The 22,221-nt window shown below is 42.7% G+C and overlaps 1 protein-coding gene across 2 annotated transcripts in view; it reads left to right on the forward strand.

Annotated features, from left to right (window-relative positions):
• Window positions 1–22,221, forward strand: part of nlgn1 (neuroligin 1) — a 462,861-nt gene that overhangs the window by 97,032 nt on the left and 343,608 nt on the right. For both annotated transcript variants that reach the window (XM_079674266.1, XM_079674267.1), the window contains exon 2: window positions 876–1,918. In XM_079674266.1, coding sequence (XP_079530392.1) covers window positions 1,393–1,918 — 526 coding nt within the window. In that variant the 5' untranslated portion in view covers window positions 876–1,392. The remainder of the gene's footprint in view (window positions 1–875; window positions 1,919–22,221) is intronic.

Raw genomic sequence — 22,221 nt, forward strand, 5'->3', positions numbered from 1 at the left:
AACGTGACTGGGTCGTATTAAACTGCTGAACAATCAACCTATATGCTCGTTTTTTGTAGGAGGACAGGCTGGTAAAATAATCTGCAATACTTGAAAGGACTGTGACTGATATTACATAAATCACATTTCATAATAATCCCCATAACATTTCATTCATCCTATTTCATTTCAAATTCCAGACTTGGACATTATATTAATGAAATAACAGATTATATTGAATGCATTTTTTTTTATTGTCCAATGCTTGTTATTTAACCTGTTATTCTAGCACTATTTGCAAGTGGATGTGCGACTTAGAATAGGATAAAGGACGTGGTTAGGGAGATATTTGTCCTCTAGCACGAGAATCAGATATGCGACACACATTCAAAACCTTGACCTGACTTTAATCAATGGCCCACTACTTCTCATATCGGCCGTTAGGGGCGACATAAAAAACAAACAACCTGTTACAATATCTACTTTTATTCTGAATCCCTTTAGTTCATGCGATGTGTGTTATTGCTGCTGGTGGTATGCATTCAGGTCTATGGCTCTCTCCCAAAACTATCCCCACTCACCAGCACAGAGTGTCTCTCTGGCAGCTATGGAGGGTACTTCACATTAAGAGTAGGGTATAAAATAAAACCGTAAAGTCCACCATAACCGGGAGACATCTGTCACCCAGCATACCGACGGACACCATGCTAGTTAATTTGTTGAGTAATATAACCATGTACTATAAATAGATGTTCCTCTTCACGTTGGCATTTATGCATACAGGTAAAACACAAATGTAAAGTACTGTGATGCAGGAGGCAAGAAAGAAAAGTAAATCATTGGATAAAAACTATATTTGTGTGAATGCTGATTCTTGATTTTTCTCTGTGTTTTAGGGGAAAGACTTTGGACCGGACAAACCTATAGCAAGTATATCTTCAAGAGCCACTGCATACTCCTGCTGCTGTACATGGCCATCCCCTCTAAGTGATGGAAGCTCCCATCACGGACTGACCTGTCTACCTTCTGAGTAGCGGAGCTTAAAGATGATATTGTTGCTTCTATCTACTTCATTGCAGTGTTTACTGGGCGGACTTCTGTGAGGAATATTTTCCATATTGTGAGGAATATTACCCCGATTTGTCTTCAACTAGCTGAAGGAAACCTATGGCTGCTACATTTCCCCCAGATGGTTTTACAATGCCTGGATTTTAAGAAGGATCATTAGCAACCCCCAACCACTTCTGCTCCAGAGTTACCCCTTTTACTTACGCCCTTGTGTGAATGTGATTCTAGTGTGATCGTAAGAGCTTCTGCATGGCGTAAGTGAGAGAGAGAAAAAAAAGGGATTTATACACGAGAAAGGACAAAAGAGGAGGCAGTAAACAAGTTGAAAAACAAGGAGTAGCAACTATGTCCCAGTGGAGGCACCAGTCAAGGACTGGGTGTCAGCTACTTCTGACCGCTAAGAGTGGGAGCAGGATGATGGGATACATAAGCCTTGAAGGTTCTTTGCTCAGCGGCCGGTGGGTGTCCTCTCTAATATGGCTTGGACTGCTGCTGCTACAGACGTCTCTGGCTGAGAAACTTGACGAGAGCGACCCAGTTGTGACAACCGTGTACGGCAGGCTGCGCGGTGTCAAGAAGGAGCTTAACAACGAGATCCTGGGTCCCGTGGTCCAGTTTCTAGGAGTCCCGTACGCCTCTCCGCCCACCGGCGAGCGCCGCTTTCAGCCACCTGAGCCGCCGGCGTCGTGGCCGGAGATCCGCAACGCCACACACTTTGCCCCGGTGTGCCCTCAGAGCATCGTGGAGGGCCGCCTGCCTGACGTCATGCTGCCGGTTTGGTTCACCAACAGCATTGACGTTGTCTCAACGTACGTCCAGGACCAGAGCGAGGACTGCCTCTATGTCAACATCTACGTCCCCACTGAGGATGGTGAGTTAGCCTGTGGGCCCAGGGAACGATGATTGTGGGGGCAGGGGGTGGCGGGGTGGGGGGTATCGAACCAACAAGATCCTGGTAGAGAGAAGGGTTTGTTGTTTTTGTCTGTCTTTGTCTGTGTGTCTGTCTGTCTTCCTGTCTGTCTGTAGAGGGAAAGCATGACCTTGTGCATGTTTAATGCATGACACTGCTTATAGAACATGCAGTTTTGAGTGATTTTGTGAAAGAGAGGACTGTGTTTGTGTGTGTGTTGGGTCCATCAAGGCCATCAATCCTGTTTTCATTCCACTCCATAGCTGCCTCCATCTTCTTCTTTCTATTTCCCATCCTTCCCTCCTCCTCCTCCTCCTCCACCTTCCTGTTGCTTCTTTCCACTCAGCGCCTTATTTGCCCTCCTCTGCGGATGGACTCCCCCCCACTTCATCATGTCTGTAGCTCATCATAGCCCATTGTGCCTCACCACAATAGCTACAGTTCATTAAACAAGACGGTCGTTGTCATGATCATCACCGATTGATTTGGCTGAATGACTGGCTGGCAGACTGAAAGACTGAATACTGCGCTGATTGAGCTGGTGTGTTTCATTCTTTCCCTGCGTCTTTATTTCTCCCATTCCCAATTTTCAGTCAGTTGTGTGTGTGTGCATGCCAGCTCCTGTGTGCGTTGCGCGTCAAGGGGCTCCATGTTATTCTTTAGTCTTCTATTCATTTACAGTCAAAAGAATATCCAAGGAATGTGCCAGGAAACCGGGCAAGAAAATATGTAGACAAGGAGGTATGTATGATCTGAACGCAACTTGTACAATGCCACAGAAAGAAGAATCTAGGAGGGAAACGAAGAAGAAGAACTACTTGGTACAGAAGTCGTGAGATCAAGGTCTACGGATTACTCAAGGTCTCGATTCAGGGTATCTGTGGGTTCTCAGAATGCTACATTTAAGAGATGGGAGCTTTTGCAACTCTACCTGAAAGTACATTTAGGCCAACTTAAACATCTGAACTAAGCTTTCAGAACCTGTCTGAACATTCCTAGAGCATTTCAGAAAGTGGGCAGAACTGAAAATACCCTTTCAGATTCGTAAGACTTTTGTCAGAACCATGAAGTATCCTGCAGATATTATCAATTATGTATTTTTTATTCCAACCCTGAATCAGCCTTTTCATTTGTAGACCTTGTGATGGCGGGTTAATGGCGAGGTAGTGTTGCACCATGGTCAATAGATGTGTGTGCTCCCATTGGTCAGAACGATTGAGCACTCTTTTATTGGCCGCAAGAACAGGGGCCAGAAGGTGCGTAGTAATGATGGTTGAGGAGATAGCAGCATATGAGATCAAACTCGCAATCACACACACACACACACACACACATACACACACACACACACACACACACACACACACACACACACACACACACACACACACACACACACACACAGTGATGTAGTTGTATGCAGTGTTAAACAAGATGAGCTCAGACTGACTTTAATCTCCATTAAAAGAAAGCAGAGTTGTGTTCAGGTTGGCTCAGGCTACTGTATCAAGCACTGTTTCATCAAGATAATGCCCTCTTCTTCCCTTCTGTCTTTCCCCTCCCTGCCTTCCCCCCCCTCGCTCCCTGGATTGTTGTGCAGTATATTTGCGTGAGTGTGCAAGTGTGTGTGTGTGTGAGAGAGAGACAGTTGCTGACAGTGTCCTTGATAAGGTCTTTGGTGTTAATGTCATTTTCTTGGCAGCAGCCTGCATTATCACTTAGTGTACACCCCTCGTCGTCTTACTACACAGTGACTCGTACACTCTAACCTCCCTTGTATTCTTCTCCTTTCCTAAAACGTGTTGCGCACACAGATACACAGAGGGACACTGCATTTAAACTGAGAGATTACAGGAGTTTACATATTAGTTACACAGCATGGAGAATCATCATTATAAAAACCAATACCCAGACAATCTGTTGTGCGTTTTTTTTTTTCATTTTTGCAAAAGGGAGATTAGGTTCAGGAAACAATGCGCATCTTCTACAAAAAAAGCAAAAGCAAAATGGCGGCCTTGTTACAGTAGCAGCTGCTCTTCTCGTACACCAAATGGCTTCGCACTGAAAGAAAATTACCACTCAACTTTATTAACAGTCCCTCACTGTTTGCACTTCATTAGGCAAAGTTGCTCTGCTTTTCTATACAGTGCTCCATACTGGAGGTAATTAAAGTGTACATAAATTAACATTAATGCATGTAGGGCATTTTTTATATTTATACAGTACAGCATGAATAATAATTGCTCAATGTAACTGATATGTAAGTGTGAAATGTGGTTTAAAAAAATGCTCTGTTAGAAGACATGGTTTGAGATGCATTCTACATATTAATAGTTTAGAGCCCCTATCCACATATGGCCTTTTTCTGGCAGAAAACGCTCCCAGCGCTCTTTTATTGTTTCTATGACAGCGATACGTCAACAATGCCAGATACGGCCCGTCCACACACAGGCATGAAAAAAATCTTTCAAAGCTTCGCCCATTCACTTGAATGGGGTGACGTAGAAGATTTTTAATCTTCACCGAACTGCATTGTGGGGAGCGGAGCATGGCTTTGCAAGCATCGTGACGGCCCGTCTACACTACAGGCATCGAAAAATGCTTTCAACGCTTCGCCCATTCACTTGAATGGGGTGACGTAGAAGATTTTTAATCTTCGCCGAATTGCATTGTGGGGAGCTTGGCATGGCTTTGCAAGCATCACGAGCATCTATCGGCATCAAAAGTTGAACAATGTTCAACTTTTGAGGCTCGATGCTTGGCATCAACCAATCAAATCCCGTTTATGCAAATCCCGTTTATGCAAATCCCACCAGTGCAAGCGCTAGCCAATCAAACCGCTTGCAAGCTGGGAGAGCCAGACCGCAGTTAATTTCCTCATATTCCAAACGAGATATTACGGTAGCAAATCACCCGGTTCTTTACGACCAGAACTATTTAACGGGATACAAACCGGAGGAACCAGGCATGGAGGGAAGTGGCAGAGACAGTGGGTGAAACTGGTAGGTTTTTCGCCTGTTTGGAGAGTTTATATCCAGTTTACTTCGTTTTAACATTGCTATTGCTTTGTATGTCGGGGGCGGGAGATTCATGTGATTGGTTGTTGGTCGCGTTGCTCGCAAAAAATCGCCAAGCTTCAGACACGCCCAGCTTCAAGATTTTTTGATGCCTGTAGTGTAGACGGACCGTTAGTCTTACAACGGCAGTACCGTTATAATAATAATAAATTATATTTATATAGCGCCTTTCAAGGGACCCAAGATCACTGTACATGGTGGACAAACAAAAACAAAGGAAGCCGGGGGACCGAGAAAGGGCTAGGGCCCGAAGGCCAGGGTGAACAGGTGTGTTTTTAATGATGATTTGAAGATCTCCAGGGAGGCAGCAGTACGGATCTCGGCAGGAAGTGCATTCCAGAGGGTGGGGGCCGCAACACTGAACGACCTGTCACCAACAGTTCGGAGGCGAGAGCGGGGGATGGAGAGCAGGCCCGTGTCTGAGGACCACAGACTCCGAGAAGGGGTGTAGGGATGGAGGAGGTCCGATAAGTACTGGGGGGCGATGGTATGGAGGGACTTGTACGTGAGGAGGAGTGTTTTGTACTGAATCCGGGATTTGACCGGCAGCCAGTGTAGGTGGATGAGGGTGGGGGTGATATGTTGCCATGGCTGGGTGCAGGTGAAAAGCCTGGCGGCAGAGTTGTGGACGTATTGGAGCCTGTCCAGGGTTTTGCTGGGAACCCTGGACAGGACTCCATTACAGTAGTCCAGACGGGATGTGATGAAGGCTTGTACAAGTGTTTCTGCCACAGAGTCAAAGAGTGAAGGCCGGAGTCTGGCAAGGTGGATTTGGTAACAGATTTGATGTGCGCCTGGAAAAAGGAGGGTGGTGTCCAGGGTGACCCCAGGTTGCGGACTTCAGTGGACGGGGAGATGGAGCAGCCGTCAATGGAGATAAGCAGGTCTCCAACCTTCTGGAGCTGCGCCTTGGGAGCCACAATCAGGAGCTCTGTTTAATTGCTGTTGATTTTGAGCAGGTTTGATGACACCCAGTTGTTGATGTCATGTAGGCAGTTGACAAGGGATTGAGGGAGGAGCTGAGTGGACGGTTTGGTGCAGAGATAGAGCTGTGTGTCATCAGCATAGGACTGAAAGCTTAGACCATGTTGGCGGATGATTTGACCAAGTGGGAGCATGTGGATGGTGAATAGGAGGGGTCCAAGCATAGAGCCTTGAGGTACACCTTGGTTGACTGGGGCCGGAGGGGAGCTTCAGTCACTGATGGTGACGAAGTGTTTCCTGTTAGAGAGGTAGGACTTGAACCAGGCAAGAACTGTGTCACTTAGGCCAAGGTAGTCAGACAGGCGGCTGAGGAGGATGGTATGGGATATGATATTGAATGCTGCAGAGAGGTCTAGGAGGATGAGAATTCTGATGAGGCCAGAATCAGATGCGATGAGGAGGTCGTTTGTGATTTTAATGAGGGCAGTCTCTGTGCTGTGGTGGGATCTGAAGCCAGACTCAAGGGGTTCATAGAGCTCATGGAATGACATTTGATGTTGCAGTTGTGCAGCAACTGCTCTTTCCAAGATTTTACTGAGGAATGGGAGGTTTGAGATCGGCCGGTGGTTGTTCAGGTCATCCGGGTCCAAGCCAGGCTTCTTCAGGATAGGAGAGTCTGAGGCAGTTTTGAGGCAGGGTGGGACTGTGCCAGAAGACAGGGACAAGTTCGCTATGTCAACTATGACGGGGCAGATGGTGGGTAGGACTGCCTTGACCAAGGCTGTGGGCATGGGGTCGAGAGAGCAGGTTTATGACCAGCTTGGTTATTAGGAGGGCATCCACTGGGGAGTAGGGATGGGTATCGTTAAGGTTTTAACGGTACTACTACTTTTATCGATACCGCTTATCGGTCCGGTCTTTTAGCAGTACTCTTATCGGTTCTTTTGGAGAAAAAAATAAGGTAAACTAACTAAACAAGTTGTGAACAAAACTAACATTGCTTTTTATTTAAATTAAATACATAATATTTCACATCAAAAGAAACAACAATGTTTTAACAAATCGTATAAAATAATCTGATGACAGAATTGTAAACAGAATAGCTGAAACTTTAACAAAATAAATAACTCTAATCATTAACCCATGTTTGTATAATTTAGTTAACTCTGTGTGCTGCTGCTAGCATACATAAGAAACCTGACGTGGAAACGTTACTCGTGGATGGGTGTCTCGTCCTACGTGCACGTGTCTATTGTGCACTTTGACTGTCAGCTAAACACCTTCCACCATCAAGGACTAGAGACCGTAGATGTCATTTAATCACTTTTAATCATGAAGAAAGGGTGAAACTAGGAAATAAACACAATACAAGAAGTACATAAATATGCGGAAGAATATTTACACACATTATAGATTGAATCAAGACCGATAACATACACACACGTGGCTGTATATGAGGACAACCTGTAGCTGTGATGAGCCGGCCAATGAAAAGGCAATACACTCAAATGAGGTTGTATTTACAACAGGGAGTTGTTTTATCAGGACTCCCGCTCTGTGGATAACAGCCAGTCCACCACCCCTACCCATGGAGCAGGGGGGCTTCTGCAGGTAAACATAGCCAGGGGGTGTGGCTTGGTGTTTTCTCTGGATAGGATATGATGTGTACCGAAATACTGATGCTGGCAACAAACTCCCCGTTTTAATCTAAACGTTTTCAAATGCATATTTCTTTGTTGGCATTGTGTCACTATATGCAGGGGCGCCGCCAGGGATTTTGGGCCCCATGAAAATATATCACATTGGGTCCCACCACCAGGCACAGGCCACTTTGTTTATAAATTACCTCGAGAGCCGTACGAAATGGTCTAGCGGTCCGTATACGGCCTGGGGGCCTGAGGTTCCCCACCCCTGCTTTAATATAATAACATTATTATTAATATCATAACCAAAATGTCAGTGATTAACATTTTGTTTACCTAATACAGACTGATCACTCAATGCTTCAAACTGTCCATCATCCTAAATAGACTAAAAGCAGTTTTTTGTTTTGTATAGATCATTGGCTATGTAGGAAAATACTGTGTTTGAAATGTATAATTTAAATTAGATGTTAGCTTTTTGTTTTGATATATATATATATATATATATATCAAAAAAAAAATATCAAAAAAATATATATATATATTGTATTCCAGTCTCCCTTCATTCAACACAATGCTGCTCACCTCCTTCAGTTGGGAGAAAAGCTGGTTCAGGTTCAGCATTATGGAAAGGTAGGGTAGGTAAGAATGGAGAAACCAGCTCGAGTTCGCTAGAATTTGAAAGTACACAACCGAAAAAAATCTGCCCCTTCCTTCAGACTTCCTTACAGAGCCCCTCCTCCAACACACACGAACGCGCACATGACCAATGAGGGCACGAGATAAGTTTGTGCACAGATGGAAGGCCAACAGGCAGGTAGGCCATCCAGTTATTTTAGCCGGGTCGGCTAAAATGATTGGTCGTGCTTTTTACAGTACTACGGCTTCCACAGATGCCATTTTTTTATGGATTTTTTGTCAGAGCACTTAAGAAATTCATTGCTATCGGGATGTTAAGAGCATTCCATGGAATATAACAAAAAGTGTATCTCGAGCAGGTTTCTCAAACTTACGTTTCCTTTACAGCGACAGCGCTACCATTTCTGATGATTCTTTAGTCCAGTCATTATCAGTCATACAGTAGCGCAAAGTGTGGTCAGTGGGGCTTGTTGTGAGTGGACAGATCATGGTGAGTGACAGGGTAATTACTTGGCTAGACGTGTGCATCCACAGTGACGCCTTTGGGAACAGGGTTGGCTCAGAAGAAATACATTACATATTATTTATCTGGCACTTTTATCCGAAGCGACTTGCATACATTTCAATACCGTAGACATGCCTGGGAGCAATTTGGGGTTAAGTATCCTGCCCCAGTCTACCAATGTAAGATTGGTAGATTAAAGATGCACACTGCAATACAACAGTGACTGTGTAAAAAGGTTAGATCTGATATGACACAGCAGTTAAACTGATGTACTCTGTTTACATTTACTTAGGTGGACGTATGCCTCCAATGTTCCCAAAGATCTTGAAGATCCGTTGATCAGTTCTTGAAAAGTCCCTTAACAATCTTTTGGATAGTGCCATCAAGAACAGGCAACGGTCCACTTGCAACACACGTCTAGTGTCTTAATTGATTAGGAACTTGACCAGAAGAGCTTTCGTTGGTGTCAGTCCGCAGAGTTTCCAATGATCAAAGAGAAACAGGGTTAAAAGAGACCACAGGAGGAGCAGTGAGAACAGGCAGAGTAATAGGAGTCAGAAGGACAAAAACAAAGTGAGGCTGGGAGGTAAGGCAAGGCAAGGCAATTCAAAGTGCTTTACAAAAATGAAAGACATTAAGAGCATAAAGAAACATATTATAAAATGATATCTAGAAACACTCATCTAAAAGCAATGATATAAAATGACATTTAAAAACACTAATTTAAAAGCAAAGATAATAAAAGTATTAATATATCAATCAAAAGCAGCGGCAAAAAGAAAAAGAGAGGCAGTGTGTAATTCCTGTGGGACTCATCTCTGTGTCTTCATAAGTACTAGTGTAGCGTCCTGTGCCATGCTGGTTCAAAGAAGCCTTCTGTGGTTAAAAGTAGTGTTTTTGATGTGTCTGGAATGGAGCATGGTCATTAAGTTATCACATGCTGGGATAGTGGTCTCCATAATGAGATCCGAGGTAGCAGCGCCACAGTTGGTCTTGACTCTCCCTCCAGCATGCATTCACAATAAAAATGGAAGTAAATGCAGTGTTACCTCGCCTCTCAAAGATGACAGCTAGCTGAACAGAAAAGTTAGAGTAATATGACAAAGTTTGACTGACACAGAAACATGCTTGAAAGGAGAACAAAAAGCAAGATCATAGACAGAATAAAACTGACATGCTGATGAGGGAAATGCATTGCTTCTTGTCATGGCTACTGTGAGGGCACAGCTGCTGTTTGTGACATTACTACATAGTCCACATTCACACATTGCATAAATGTTTACCAGAGATGGGGTCGTTAGTAAAAAAATATATATATTACATATTACATATTACACTACTTCGTTACTCGTTACTTTACTCGTTACTTTACTCGCAGGGCCGGCCCGCCCCTGCCTACATGCAGATCACGCAGACTGCGGCGCACCTACAGTGTAAGCGCGCCACAGTTTCTCCTCTGCGAGACAGATAGCTCCTGAATGTCCTCTGTCTCCTGCTATCTGTATTTTGCGCAGTATATCTCTGAACGATGGTGATTCCACTGTGCAAATGGGCAACATTTCCTCTACACTGAAGGATGCTACAAGCCTGTCCATCTCTGCTTTGGTTACCGGTTCTCCAAATTCTAATTTTTGCTGCATCGGAGTCGGCGGCGGCGCACTCACAACATCCTCACTCAGGGTGAGGGGGTCCTTAGCTATTAGCTTCACCTTAGCATGTGTTCTTTGCAGGTGTTTGTTGAGGTTTGACGTGGTATTTACAGCAGTGGATAACAGCTTCTGGCCTGGACACAGTTTGCACCTCACCGTCACATTCCTGTCTATTCTTCGGACGAACTCAAAATAATGTGCATACCGGCTCCACTCCTCGAAAGTTATCGCTGACTCAGCCATGTTTATGCAGCACTGCACGTGGAGATGTGGATGCGCAAGTCGCGCAGATTACGTACATATAAACCTGCGGCGGAAACCCCTCTTGTCTGTCAGTGCAACGAAGTAACGCGTGTCGGGGCAATGTTAGTAACTGTAGTGTGATTACTGACAAAATTAATATTATTACAGTAACCCGTTAGTTTGTGGTTAGGTGTTTACAATGCATTACATGTCAGTGTACTCATGGAGGTATCCCAATTGAGACAAAAGCACACTGCATATGTGTTTTACGGAATCAATTACTCACCCTTCAATGTTTTCAGACCTTGTAAATCAAAGAAGAAAAAAAACACACATTCTCTTTATGGTGTCTCTGTGGTATGATGGAACCCCCTTTATGTTGACTTTATGTTGAATTACACATTTGGGCTTTTAAAACCCAAAGTAGGACATTTAACTGCAAACTAGGCCATTTCCCAGCGCGTGTACAAGCTGTTTAATATCTCAAATAGTCCCGGATATATTTCAACACATTGCATTATTCTGAAATGTCTGTATGCCGTCTCCACTCCAGAGGGGTTTAGAATAGAAGCCTCATTGTTGATGTGAATTTCGTCAAGACGCAGAAAACTTCACAGTAGGTGAGTTTCTCAGTTTCCCTTCACAGCTCCCCTTCTGCATCGTCTCTTTCTTCTCCCTGTGTCTCTTTCTTTCCATCTGATCTACCTCAGCAGCGGTTGGCCTTTTCCCTATCGTCTATCTCTGTCTATCTATCCATCCTGCCCTTTTCAGCCTCCCACATCTCACTTTCCCTCTCTCTCTGTCCTTTTCCTTTGCTCCTGTCTTCTTCTCTCCTATTCCTCTGGCTTTGTCCCAGTTTTGTAGTTGTTGAAGAAAGATCCTGCGGGAGTGGGTGCACACACATCGGCTCGAAAACACACACAAACAGAGTGGAGGAAATAGAAGGCAGGAATAGGCATGGCCTGTCTTGTGTTTGGCTCTCCCTCAAGGGTCTCTGTCACCTCCACTCACAACTTAACTTCTCCCTTTCTTCTTATGTTAGTGTGTGTCTGCCTGGTTGTATCCATGGATTTGGCTATGTGTGTGTCAGAATAATTTGAAGTTGTGTCCTCTCTGACAGGGTTTGGTGTCAAAGCTTGGCTGATGTTCTGGCTGTGAGGAAGGTGCTTGATTTGTCATTTTCAGCTCAGTCCCATCGGACTATGAGTTGATTCAAAACCAAAAGTAGAAACAGGAAGATAGAGGACAAGAGAGCCAAAGCTGGGTGAAAGATAGAATCATTTTAATCTTGGCCAAATCCTCTCTGTATTGAGCTATCATTTAGAAGTCTACAATGGACAATCTTCTTAACTGGTACAAATTAAGTCAATAATGGATACCAATGAGGTGAACTTATTCACTGATTAGTGGTCAAAGGTCATTTTGGCTTCTCACAACACATTGTTTTATTTTAAGATACTTTGGGTCAGAGGGTGGCTTTATTGAGAGATAATATTGAAAGGGTGGGGATGGAGGACAATGTCTGGAAATAGCTGGTTTTGCCGGTTCTGTGTTTGGTTTGTATCCTTCACTCCCACTTATCTTAAGGGGTATTTTTTGCTCTTTACAAATGTATATTGCTCTCTCAGTTTAACAATGACCCTGATGGGTTTACATTGGATTTAGTTAAAAGCCTGGTGTGTCTCATACAGACGGGGGATTGAAACTTCAGGATCAGACGTCAAGAAGCACTGACCAAGCATCTGTATTTGATAAGTTAGGAGTAGGACCAGGATGTTGTTTCCATGCTCCAAATCCAATATATATTTGAATGTCCGGGCTTTGTATTACCGCAGTGCTCTTTGAATAGCATGTCTGTTGCCTGGTCAGGGAAATGTCAAAAGACAGAGGAGAGTATGACCTTCACTGGTTGTTTTCCAAATAGTTAAACACACACACAGCCCTGCGTTCAACTGCCTAGGCTGCGTGCACACACACACACACACACACACACACACACACACACACACACACACACACACACACACACACACACACACACACACACACACACACACACACACACACACACACACACACACACACACACACACACACACACACACACACAAACACATGTGTAACTCTGCTCAAGGTGACAGCATTGATAACTGATCATACATATTCATTACACTTGCATTACAATAAATAAATAAGCAGCTTATTTTTTTTCCTTTCCCAGAATATTAAATGAAGGACATTTGAACCTTCGGCGCACTGCCAATACCTTCCAGTGTTATTCCACAAATTACAGCTACGGCAACGGCATAAAAGAGGCAGGGATACAAATGCCATAACGTCGCCCCATTTCAAAGATTCATCACGGGGAAAAAAATCAATCTTTTATTCTCCGCTCCTGCTTTTCTTCCGCTGCAGCCATGGCGGGACACATTTTGCCTCATGTATATTTCAGATGCAGCACATTGTGAACAGCGCGCATAGACACGGTCGTGGTGAAAAAAACAGCTTTCCCTATAGTTTCCATTTCACTTCCAGTCATTATTTATGGGGACCCTTTCCAAAACAGCCGTACAAATATGTAGTGTATGAAATAATTTGCTTCAATGATGATGGAGACACATCTGTAAACTGGCTGTAAACAATAATGTAAGCCTGTGCACACAAACAGCAGGAACAATGGGAAATTAGAGTTATTGAGTGAGTTGTAACATAGTTTCTCTTGTATCATATCCTTGTTTTTTTATTGGTTTTTCAGTTGAATTATACTTAAAGTTCAGGGTAATCAACTGTTAAAAACATACTGTTCACATTTCCTTTTTCAATAAATGGATGTTTTCAAAGTAAACGGATAATCGTTTTTTAATAATCGTGATATCAATTATTGACCCAAATAATCGAGATTATGATTTTTGCCATAATCGAGCAGCCCTACCCTAAAGTATAGTACACAGATGAATGATAAGAAGAAAAAGAAAATGAACATTTGCAGTATATTTTTTATTATTTTGAAACAACAAAAAAGTGACAATTTAGTAGCAAATAATTTAACAACATTATATCAAGGCCAATTTCTCTCAAGTGATAGTAATGCCATGGTGGCAGAATGGTAAATTCCAAGCTTTTAGAGAGTTCACTATCTTTAGATTGAGCTATTTTGGGAGGCAAGGGAACATTTTGTTGAGCATTCTTTTCTGTAGCCGTTAATTATTTAGTTGGTTAGTGTGCATGCTAATGAGTAAGCGTTTGTGGTTATGTTAAGTTCATGTTGAAGCAAATGTTGTATCATCTCGGAAACGCTGAAGTGCACTTAAAGGTGTGGTAGGTAATTCACTTCAGAAACACTTTTTCTTATATTCCATGGAATGCTTTTGACATCCCGAAAGCAATGAATATATTAAATGGTTTGACAATAAATACATAAAAAAATGTCATCTGTGGAAGCCGTAGCAATGTAAAAAGCACGACCAATCATAACTGGATGGCCTACCTGCCTGTCAGCCTTCCATCTGTGCACAAACTTATCTCATGCCCTCATTGGTCATGTGCGCGTTTGTGTATGTTGGAGGAGGGGCTCTGTAAGGAAGTCTGAAGGAAGGGGCAGATTTTTTCGGGTTGTGTACTTTAAAATTCTAGCGCACTCGAGCTGGTTTCTCCATTCTTACCTATCCTATCTCTAATACTGAATAAACATGGCTACCAATGTTCTGACACTGACAAAAACCAAAGGGCTAACTGGTTAAACAGCCTGCATATTTCCCGAAGATTAACTCCAAGAAAGGTTTTAAGGCTTTCACATGCTGCAACAAACCCTGCCGTGCAGTGTTGCAATCCAATTTACATTACACATATAATTATTTTCTGTATATATTTACTTTATGAGCTGCTTTTGCTCATGAAATTGCACTGTAGTGATTGCATTGGACAAGCAGGAAAACATATCATGTGAGATTTAGATTTCCCTTTAAACCGTTTTGTTATTAATTTATGGAATTGGAAAAACATCCGCCCATGTTGGTGTGATATTCTGTGCTACATTCGATCCAGCAGCCAACAAGCCCTTTTCTAATGCAAAGGGCTATGAACTCTGCTGCTAGGGGCCTGCCAAGTTCCTTTAATTATGCTGTGATGTTAAATTGGGTATGGAGCAATAGAGCAGGCTGCACGCTGTAAAGCTGGACTCATGCCCAGGTCTAATGTATCCACATATACACACTACCAATGCTACACAGTTCTTTACAGGCTTTGTTGGCACAGTGAGCTCACCTGAAACGAGTATTGTTACACTGCTGTGACAGACAACCGAAATATGTTGCCAAGCTAACATTATTGCACATTGGCAAATAGTAACGAGTGTATATTTCTGACTTCACCATATCACTGTTTGTCGAGTGCTATTGCATTCTGCTCAGAGGTTGATGACTACTGGACTGACAATTGTGCATGTGTGTGCTCATACATACAGTATGTAGTCCTTTATTATTATTCTTTCTGTGCACGTTCACTCAGCAGTATATGTATGTGAATGGAAAAGTAAATGGACAAGGTGAGGCTTGGCCAGATGGTGTGCATGTTGGATTTTCAACACAGGAGCCAAGATGTCACCTTGGCTTGGTAATGAGACAGGAAGTGGAGAGGTGGGAGCAGTGGGGTGGTTCTAGATATACAAAATACCTAATGAGTTGTGAATGCACTCGAATAGAGAACCGCAGTGACGCCTCCTAAAACCCGGAAGTAAGTTAGCATTTTTACCACTGCCGTATCCTTCGACAAAAAGCCATGGGATTTATTTCTCCATAGGTTTTTTGGAAAATAGCTCAAAATAAGGTCTGTGGTTGACACAAATTGAAGAGACAGATCACGTTTTGTTCTATGTAGGGCTGTCAAGTAACGCAAAAAAAATTAACGCCACTAATTATTTTAACGCGATTAACGCATGTGTATTTGTTGTCCTCGGCCGCCCCGTAGTTTCAGAGCGCATCGAGTTTAAATACCATCTACAAGCTAATGCTGACAGCCCCGCTCCTGCCGTCCGCTTCCGGCAGACCACACTTCCACGCTCACCGGCAGGCACCGACTGGCCATCGGGAGGACCGGGAGGGTGTGTGTATGTGTGGCGCGAGAGAGAGACCTTACGTGTATTGTTGTTGTTGTTGTTAGCATCTGGTGCTAGCTAGCTGCGCTAACGGGTATAAGGAGCTGTTTAAATGAAAACAGAGGGGTGACATTTCGCAGACAACTGCGCCGAGCACTTCACTTTATGCAGGTAGCCAGACAGTGGGACATTTTGGGAAAAGTCAGCACACTCAGCACGGATAGTGCGCGCAACATGATTGCAGCGTGCAGGCAGCTCCCGTTCGAGCATATGCCTTGAGTTGCACATAGCTCCCACGATCCAACACACACACACACACACACGCACACACACACACACACACACACACACACACACACACACACACACACACACACACACACACACACACACACACACACACACACACACACACACACACACACACACACACACACACTTTGTATTGTATTATTGTATGAGAGATGTTCCAGATTGAATTGAGGCGAACATTTGTAATGTTCAGAGGTTGTTGTGTTTAATATTCATGAGAATATTTGTCATTGTTCAAATGATAATAAATATTTGCAAAAAGCATATTTGTCCACTCATATGTTGATAAGAGTATTAAAAACTTGAAAAAATATTCCTCTAAGGTACATTTAGAACAGATAAAAAATGTGCGATTAATTTCCGATTAATCGCGATTAACTATGGACAATCATGCGATTAATTGCGATTACATATTTTAATCGACTGACAGCCCTAGTTCTACGACAATAAATACATCAGCAGTGACCCCACTGGTGATTTTTGAAGAGTTTACGTGTCTGAAAAAAGATGGTTGTTAACAAGTGGCTGAATAGGACTACAGAAGTTGTCGAGGCCGTTTTACATCATTACACCAAACACGTAAACACTCCCGCTAAGTTTGTTTGCCCTGTTCTGCTTGAAAGCAAGTACCTGCGCTCTTGCAAACTGTTAAAACAAACGCTTCAACTTGTACAATTTTGAATCTGTAGTTTTGAATATGGATCTTAAGTCGGCGTGATGTTGTAGCAGCGACCCTGCTGTAGTTAGTTTATAGCATAACGTTAGCATTTTGCTTCTGGCGACTAGATTTATGATAAAAAAATTATAAAAGTAGGGTAGACATGTGGATATTATCCGGCTGAACAAAACGTGATCCGTTTCTTAAATGTGTGTCAACCACAGACCTTATTTCGAGCTAATTTCCAAAATCCTAAGGAGAAATTGCATTGTTTTTTGTCGAAGGAACCGGAAGGAGTTTACTTCCGGGTTTGAGGACGCGTCACTGCGGTTCTCTATTGGCTATCGTTGCTAGAGTGCTTAAGTTAACACATTTTTGACAGGGGTTCTTTTGTTGTCGTTGACTAAAGCCCCATTTATACAGGAACGCAAACGAAACATAAACGAACCAAATTCGATATCAAAGAAATATTCCGTTCACAGGGATACGGCTCAATAAACGTGTCCGTTCACACGAGACCGTTCGACCCACTGGAGACGCTGTAGTACATATGCCGGGCCTGTAAGTGACGCTGTACTTACGCCACAAAATACCCCAAAAGCAGCGAAGAAGGCCCCCGAGCATGGTTGCCTGGTTGCCCTTCTGTTTATTCTCCGCGGTGGATTTAGCAACATGTAGTTCTCCTTGTCCACTTGTTGCTGATGGTTGTGGTAGAGGAGCTGTCGATTTTGCACTAACACACTGTAGCATGGTCAGTAGCAGTAGCTGACCATGCTACAGCAGTGAGCAGCAGAGGTGGGGCTATGGCTTCATCGTTATCAGGAAATTATCGTATAGGACGTACGCACGGAGCCGTTTGGCCCCCCAGAGCGTTCCGTCCGCAGATCTATCCACCTTGGGACCCGTTATCGTTTGCGGGGTCCGTTATTGAGATTGCTATATCCAATTTGGGAGGGAAAGAAAACAAATTCTGGACCATTAGTTACATTTGAATCCCAAAGTTTATCAAAATAATATTGTTTGGTGAGGATCTGTCCCAAAAAAACATGGATATGGTAGGCCTTTTGGAAAAAATATGTAATTGCTGATATAATCTTTTGATAATGCTATTTCAACTTCATGTCATGGATATAGCAGGATAATGTGTTCGCCATTACAAAAAAAAGAATTATATATATATATATATACTTTCTTACTTGTAAAGATATGTACCAAACAAATACTTTTCTGGGCTTTGACATTCCTAGAGCACCAAAATATTTTTCGGAACATAATCTGACAAATCCTTCGCCTTTAAAACATATGTTGGAGGCGTGTGGCGCAGTGGATAGAGCCTTGGTGTTGGGATCAGGGGGGTCACAGGTTCAAACCCCACTGCAGTCAGCATGTCGTTGGGTCCCTGGGCAAGACACTTCACCCCAAATTGCTCCTCTGGGGATTGCCCACAGTATTGAGTTGTAAGTCGCTTTGGATAAAAGCGTCTAACAATTAACACGTAATATGTTGTGCTTCCTGCTATTTGGATATTGCATCTTTCGATATAGTGTTTCTGATGAAATTCCTATCATTTCTTCAGCCTTTGTAACAACATTTTCTGTGCATTTGTAAATTTGATTCAATATAATTTTTGATTACATTTGACTGTTTAATAGTAAGCAGCAAAGACTTCTCTGTCTGAGGAGAGCATTAACAGGTCTACAATCAAAAGTGAACATTGACCATCTTCTGGTTAAGTGCTATGTCTAATGTTGATGAGAGTAAAACAGTCTCATACAGGATAAACCTTCAGTTTGAGAGAACATAAATGAGCCGCAATGCTGTCAAAATGTCCTTCATTAGTGTCATGCCTTATAAATAAGCTCTGAAAACAGATTAGTTTAGCTGGAAAAGGCTAAGCAGCATCCACTCTGGAACTGCACAGCTTGTCACATCTCATTTCTGATTATCTCTATGTTCTTTATTTTAAAGACTTTTGACATATAATAATATTTCATTGTGTATGAATCTCCTCCATGTCCAAATGCAGTGTCCTTCATCCAGTCCACTGTTTACTCACTCGTGAGCAGATGAAAAGTCATTAGCTGTATTCCAAATTGCTACCTAGCGTCTCATCTGTAATATTGATGTGCTGCACTAACAAATACAGAAGAATGACAGAACAGCTTATTGTCACAATGAGAAGTAATGAGATATGTAATTTGCTGTTGCACGACAACATAAATCACTTAAGGCCCCGCAGTCATTTTCATTCCAAAGGTGCCCCCGCAATGGCCCAGCGTTGGCATTAATCAATGCCTCGGGTTCTGTCTCTCCGTGGCTCTGTCTGTCTACTCTGTGTTCAAACTCTCCACACTTTTTAGTTCAGGTTTATGATTTTGATATATCACCCATGTGTCTGTCGAGTCCAGATGTCAAGTTTCTAATTATAAAAATAAATAGCTTTGTTTTCAGCTTGACTGTCTAGGATAAGTGAATTTATAGAATGATGGGTGTGTCATGTTGTCTGAAGTCTTAACAGAATAGAATAGACAAAATAACAGGCTTTACCTGCGTCAAATACAAGAAGAGACATTTGCTACATAAAACAACTTAATTGTTGAAAAATAATTCAAGTGAGTCAAAGGAAACATAAACTGTTCATTGTAATCAGCTCCATGTATTAGCTACAAAAGGAAAACAGAAATCATAGAAAACAAAGTAGTTCATGAACATATTATGCTAATTTTCTGGTTTTTACATTTGTGTTTTCTTGACTCGACTGTGATGTGTTTCCATGCTTTGATGTTCAAAAAGCTCTTTTTTGTTTTACTGCCTGTGCTGCAAATAATTGGTCAACCGCATAGAGATGTCCCGGCCCTTAGCCTATCACATGAAGTGTGTATAAAAGTACGAGTGTTACCGAAGTGAAAGGGATACAGTTACATATTCTGGACCTGTAATAATATGCGAGTATTGCGTGATAATAAAACAACTTCCTTAACTAAATTAATTGAAGTCGAGCAAAAGACAGAATGCTTACAAAGACCACTGTAGTGCAGAGCTAACTTTATTGTTTTGTCATGCTTTTTCTGCATAAATTAATTATAATGTTGTTTCTTATCTTAAATACACAATGTGATTACTGCAACCATTATGATATGATAAAAGCTAAAAACTGTCTTATTAATAATGTAAAAAGTGATGCAATAAACATGCTGCTGTGGCTAGACGATAGCAGCCACATTACATAGCATATAGTAAACACAAGTTAAAGTGTACTGTCTGGTTTTAGTGCTGGAAAGTGCTAGAATTCCCAAATGTGATTGGTTCAGCGTAGCCTATTGCACTTATATTGCATCAGTGCACAACAGGTGACCACTGTAAATAGAAACCTCACTCACTGAGATGATGATTGTATAAATCAGCGGTTTTCAAAGTGTGAGGCGCGTCTTAAGGAATGGGAAGTCTCAGCTATTGTTGATATTACCAGTTTTATGGCCTGACCTATCGGTCACTGAGGGTTTTATGACTGTGAGAACACTGGCTTCTAAGCACCACAGACAAGTGATTCAGTATTTCCAGATGTTGGAGCTATCTCCAGTGTTCCCTGGTGTTTACACCATCCCCCAATATGTAGATTAACTCTCTAAACTAGTTAAAAGGTCTATCGATAGAGAGGCTGGTCAGATTTGACATGGCAACCCACCAGTGCAGTCAGAATCTCTGGCTGCTGTGACTTGTGATGTGAATTTCTCCGGCCGATACTTGTAATAAACATCAGTGTTTGACATCAAAGCTCCAACTCAGAAAAACTGTGATATGAGTTCTGTGGTTATCAACCAGCAAAAGTGCAGAATACCGTTTTGATAAGGGATACATGTGTGTAGTCTTTAATATTAAACATGATCGCTGGTTGATAACCACAGAACTCGTATCACAGTTTAATCTTTGCGGATCACTGTTTACCACAGCTCTCCACGCTGCGTTGGAGATGGGTTTAAACAACTCAGACAGACTGTATGTTTCACTAACAGACGGTATGAAAGTATAAACGGGTCTCAAATCAACTCAACATCATATTAATAACGATATATGATACAAATATAAGACTGACAACAAGAACAAGCCACAGAAGTCGTATCACAGTTTATCCTGGGCGGATCACAGCTCCACAGCTGAAGACTTCTTCACGCTGCTTTCACAGGCCATGGGGGACACCCGAGACCGGGCAGTGTCCCCTGTAGAAACCAGGTGAAATAGCCAAAAACATTAAAAATAATAAAACCAGGGAAAAATAGGGGGAAAAGTGAATTTTTTTTTCCGAAAATAGGCACTCGTGAGGCGGGCAGAGTCCCCTGTCAACTCACGTTACATTCCTCCATGGTGTCATTTGAGCAAAAAATGGCTAAGTCAACTTTTACGAGAACCAGGCTGGGGGGGATCAAAAGGCCCAAAGTGCACGGTGGGCGACTCATCACCTCCGTGATGAGTCTCCATTGTGATTTGAAAACTTCCATCAAATGAGTTTTCGGGGGGCAGGGAAAAAACGTGTTCGTCATAATCGTCACTTCCTGTACTGACAGTGCAGGTGTCCTGAGAGTGCAGCCTACATCGGAACTGTCTTGAGAGTGCAGGCCTGCAGGCAGACCCCTCTCAAAAATCTGCCTCTTCCTTCAGACTTCCTTACAGAGCCCCTCATCCAACACACACGAACGCGCACATGACCAATGAGGGCAAGAGATAAATTAGTGCACAGATGGAAGGCTGACAGGCAGGTAGGCCATCCAGTTACTTTCACCTCAAAATACAAGATACGAAACATTTTCAACCATGCAACAAAATATAAATAGTCCCACAAATACTTTTATTTTATTTCCTTCTTATTTTTGTCTAAGCTCAAGGGAGCCAGAGCAGAGGGCTTAAAGGGCCGCATGCAGCTCGAGAGCCGCGGGTTGCCGACCGCTGGCCTATACCGTTATATAATATCACCAGTTGTTCGGCCCACATCTCATTCGGTAACACCGTTAGCTGTTAGCACTCAGAGCTCACAGCTCCTCATATCTGTTCGGAAACTGGACAAAAGTCAAACATGAACAAAACACACACTGTCTGTGTCATGGCGAATACAGTCCCTGCTTTATTTATTTATTTTACGACGTCGTTGTGAGTGTGGACGGAGCAGCTACAGGTTAGCTTAGCCTGATCGATCCGATCTCCATTCAGAAAACACACATTAAAAAAAGTTGTTCACCTGTCGTCTTGTCTGCACACTTGTCAAAGCATTAATTCATGGTTTTTACTAACCATTATCAGTATTTTGTTACTTCTGCACCATGTTGAAGCGTGTATTACAATTAAATCTACCACAGTATTTACAAGGATATAAGCCCTGCCCCCTCTCCAGCACGTCCTGTTTGAATGACAGGAGTAAACACAGCTGAATGCCGCAGTGAAACTCCAGCGATAAGAGCAATGGGAATATTCGCATTGCGTCCGTTGTGAACGCAGCATAATGCAGTTCAGAGACCAGACCACCGTTCTGG

The sequence above is a fragment of the Notothenia rossii genome, assembly GCF_949606895.1.
Source record: "Notothenia rossii genome assembly, chromosome: 1".
NCBI lineage: Eukaryota > Metazoa > Chordata > Actinopteri > Perciformes > Nototheniidae > Notothenia > Notothenia rossii.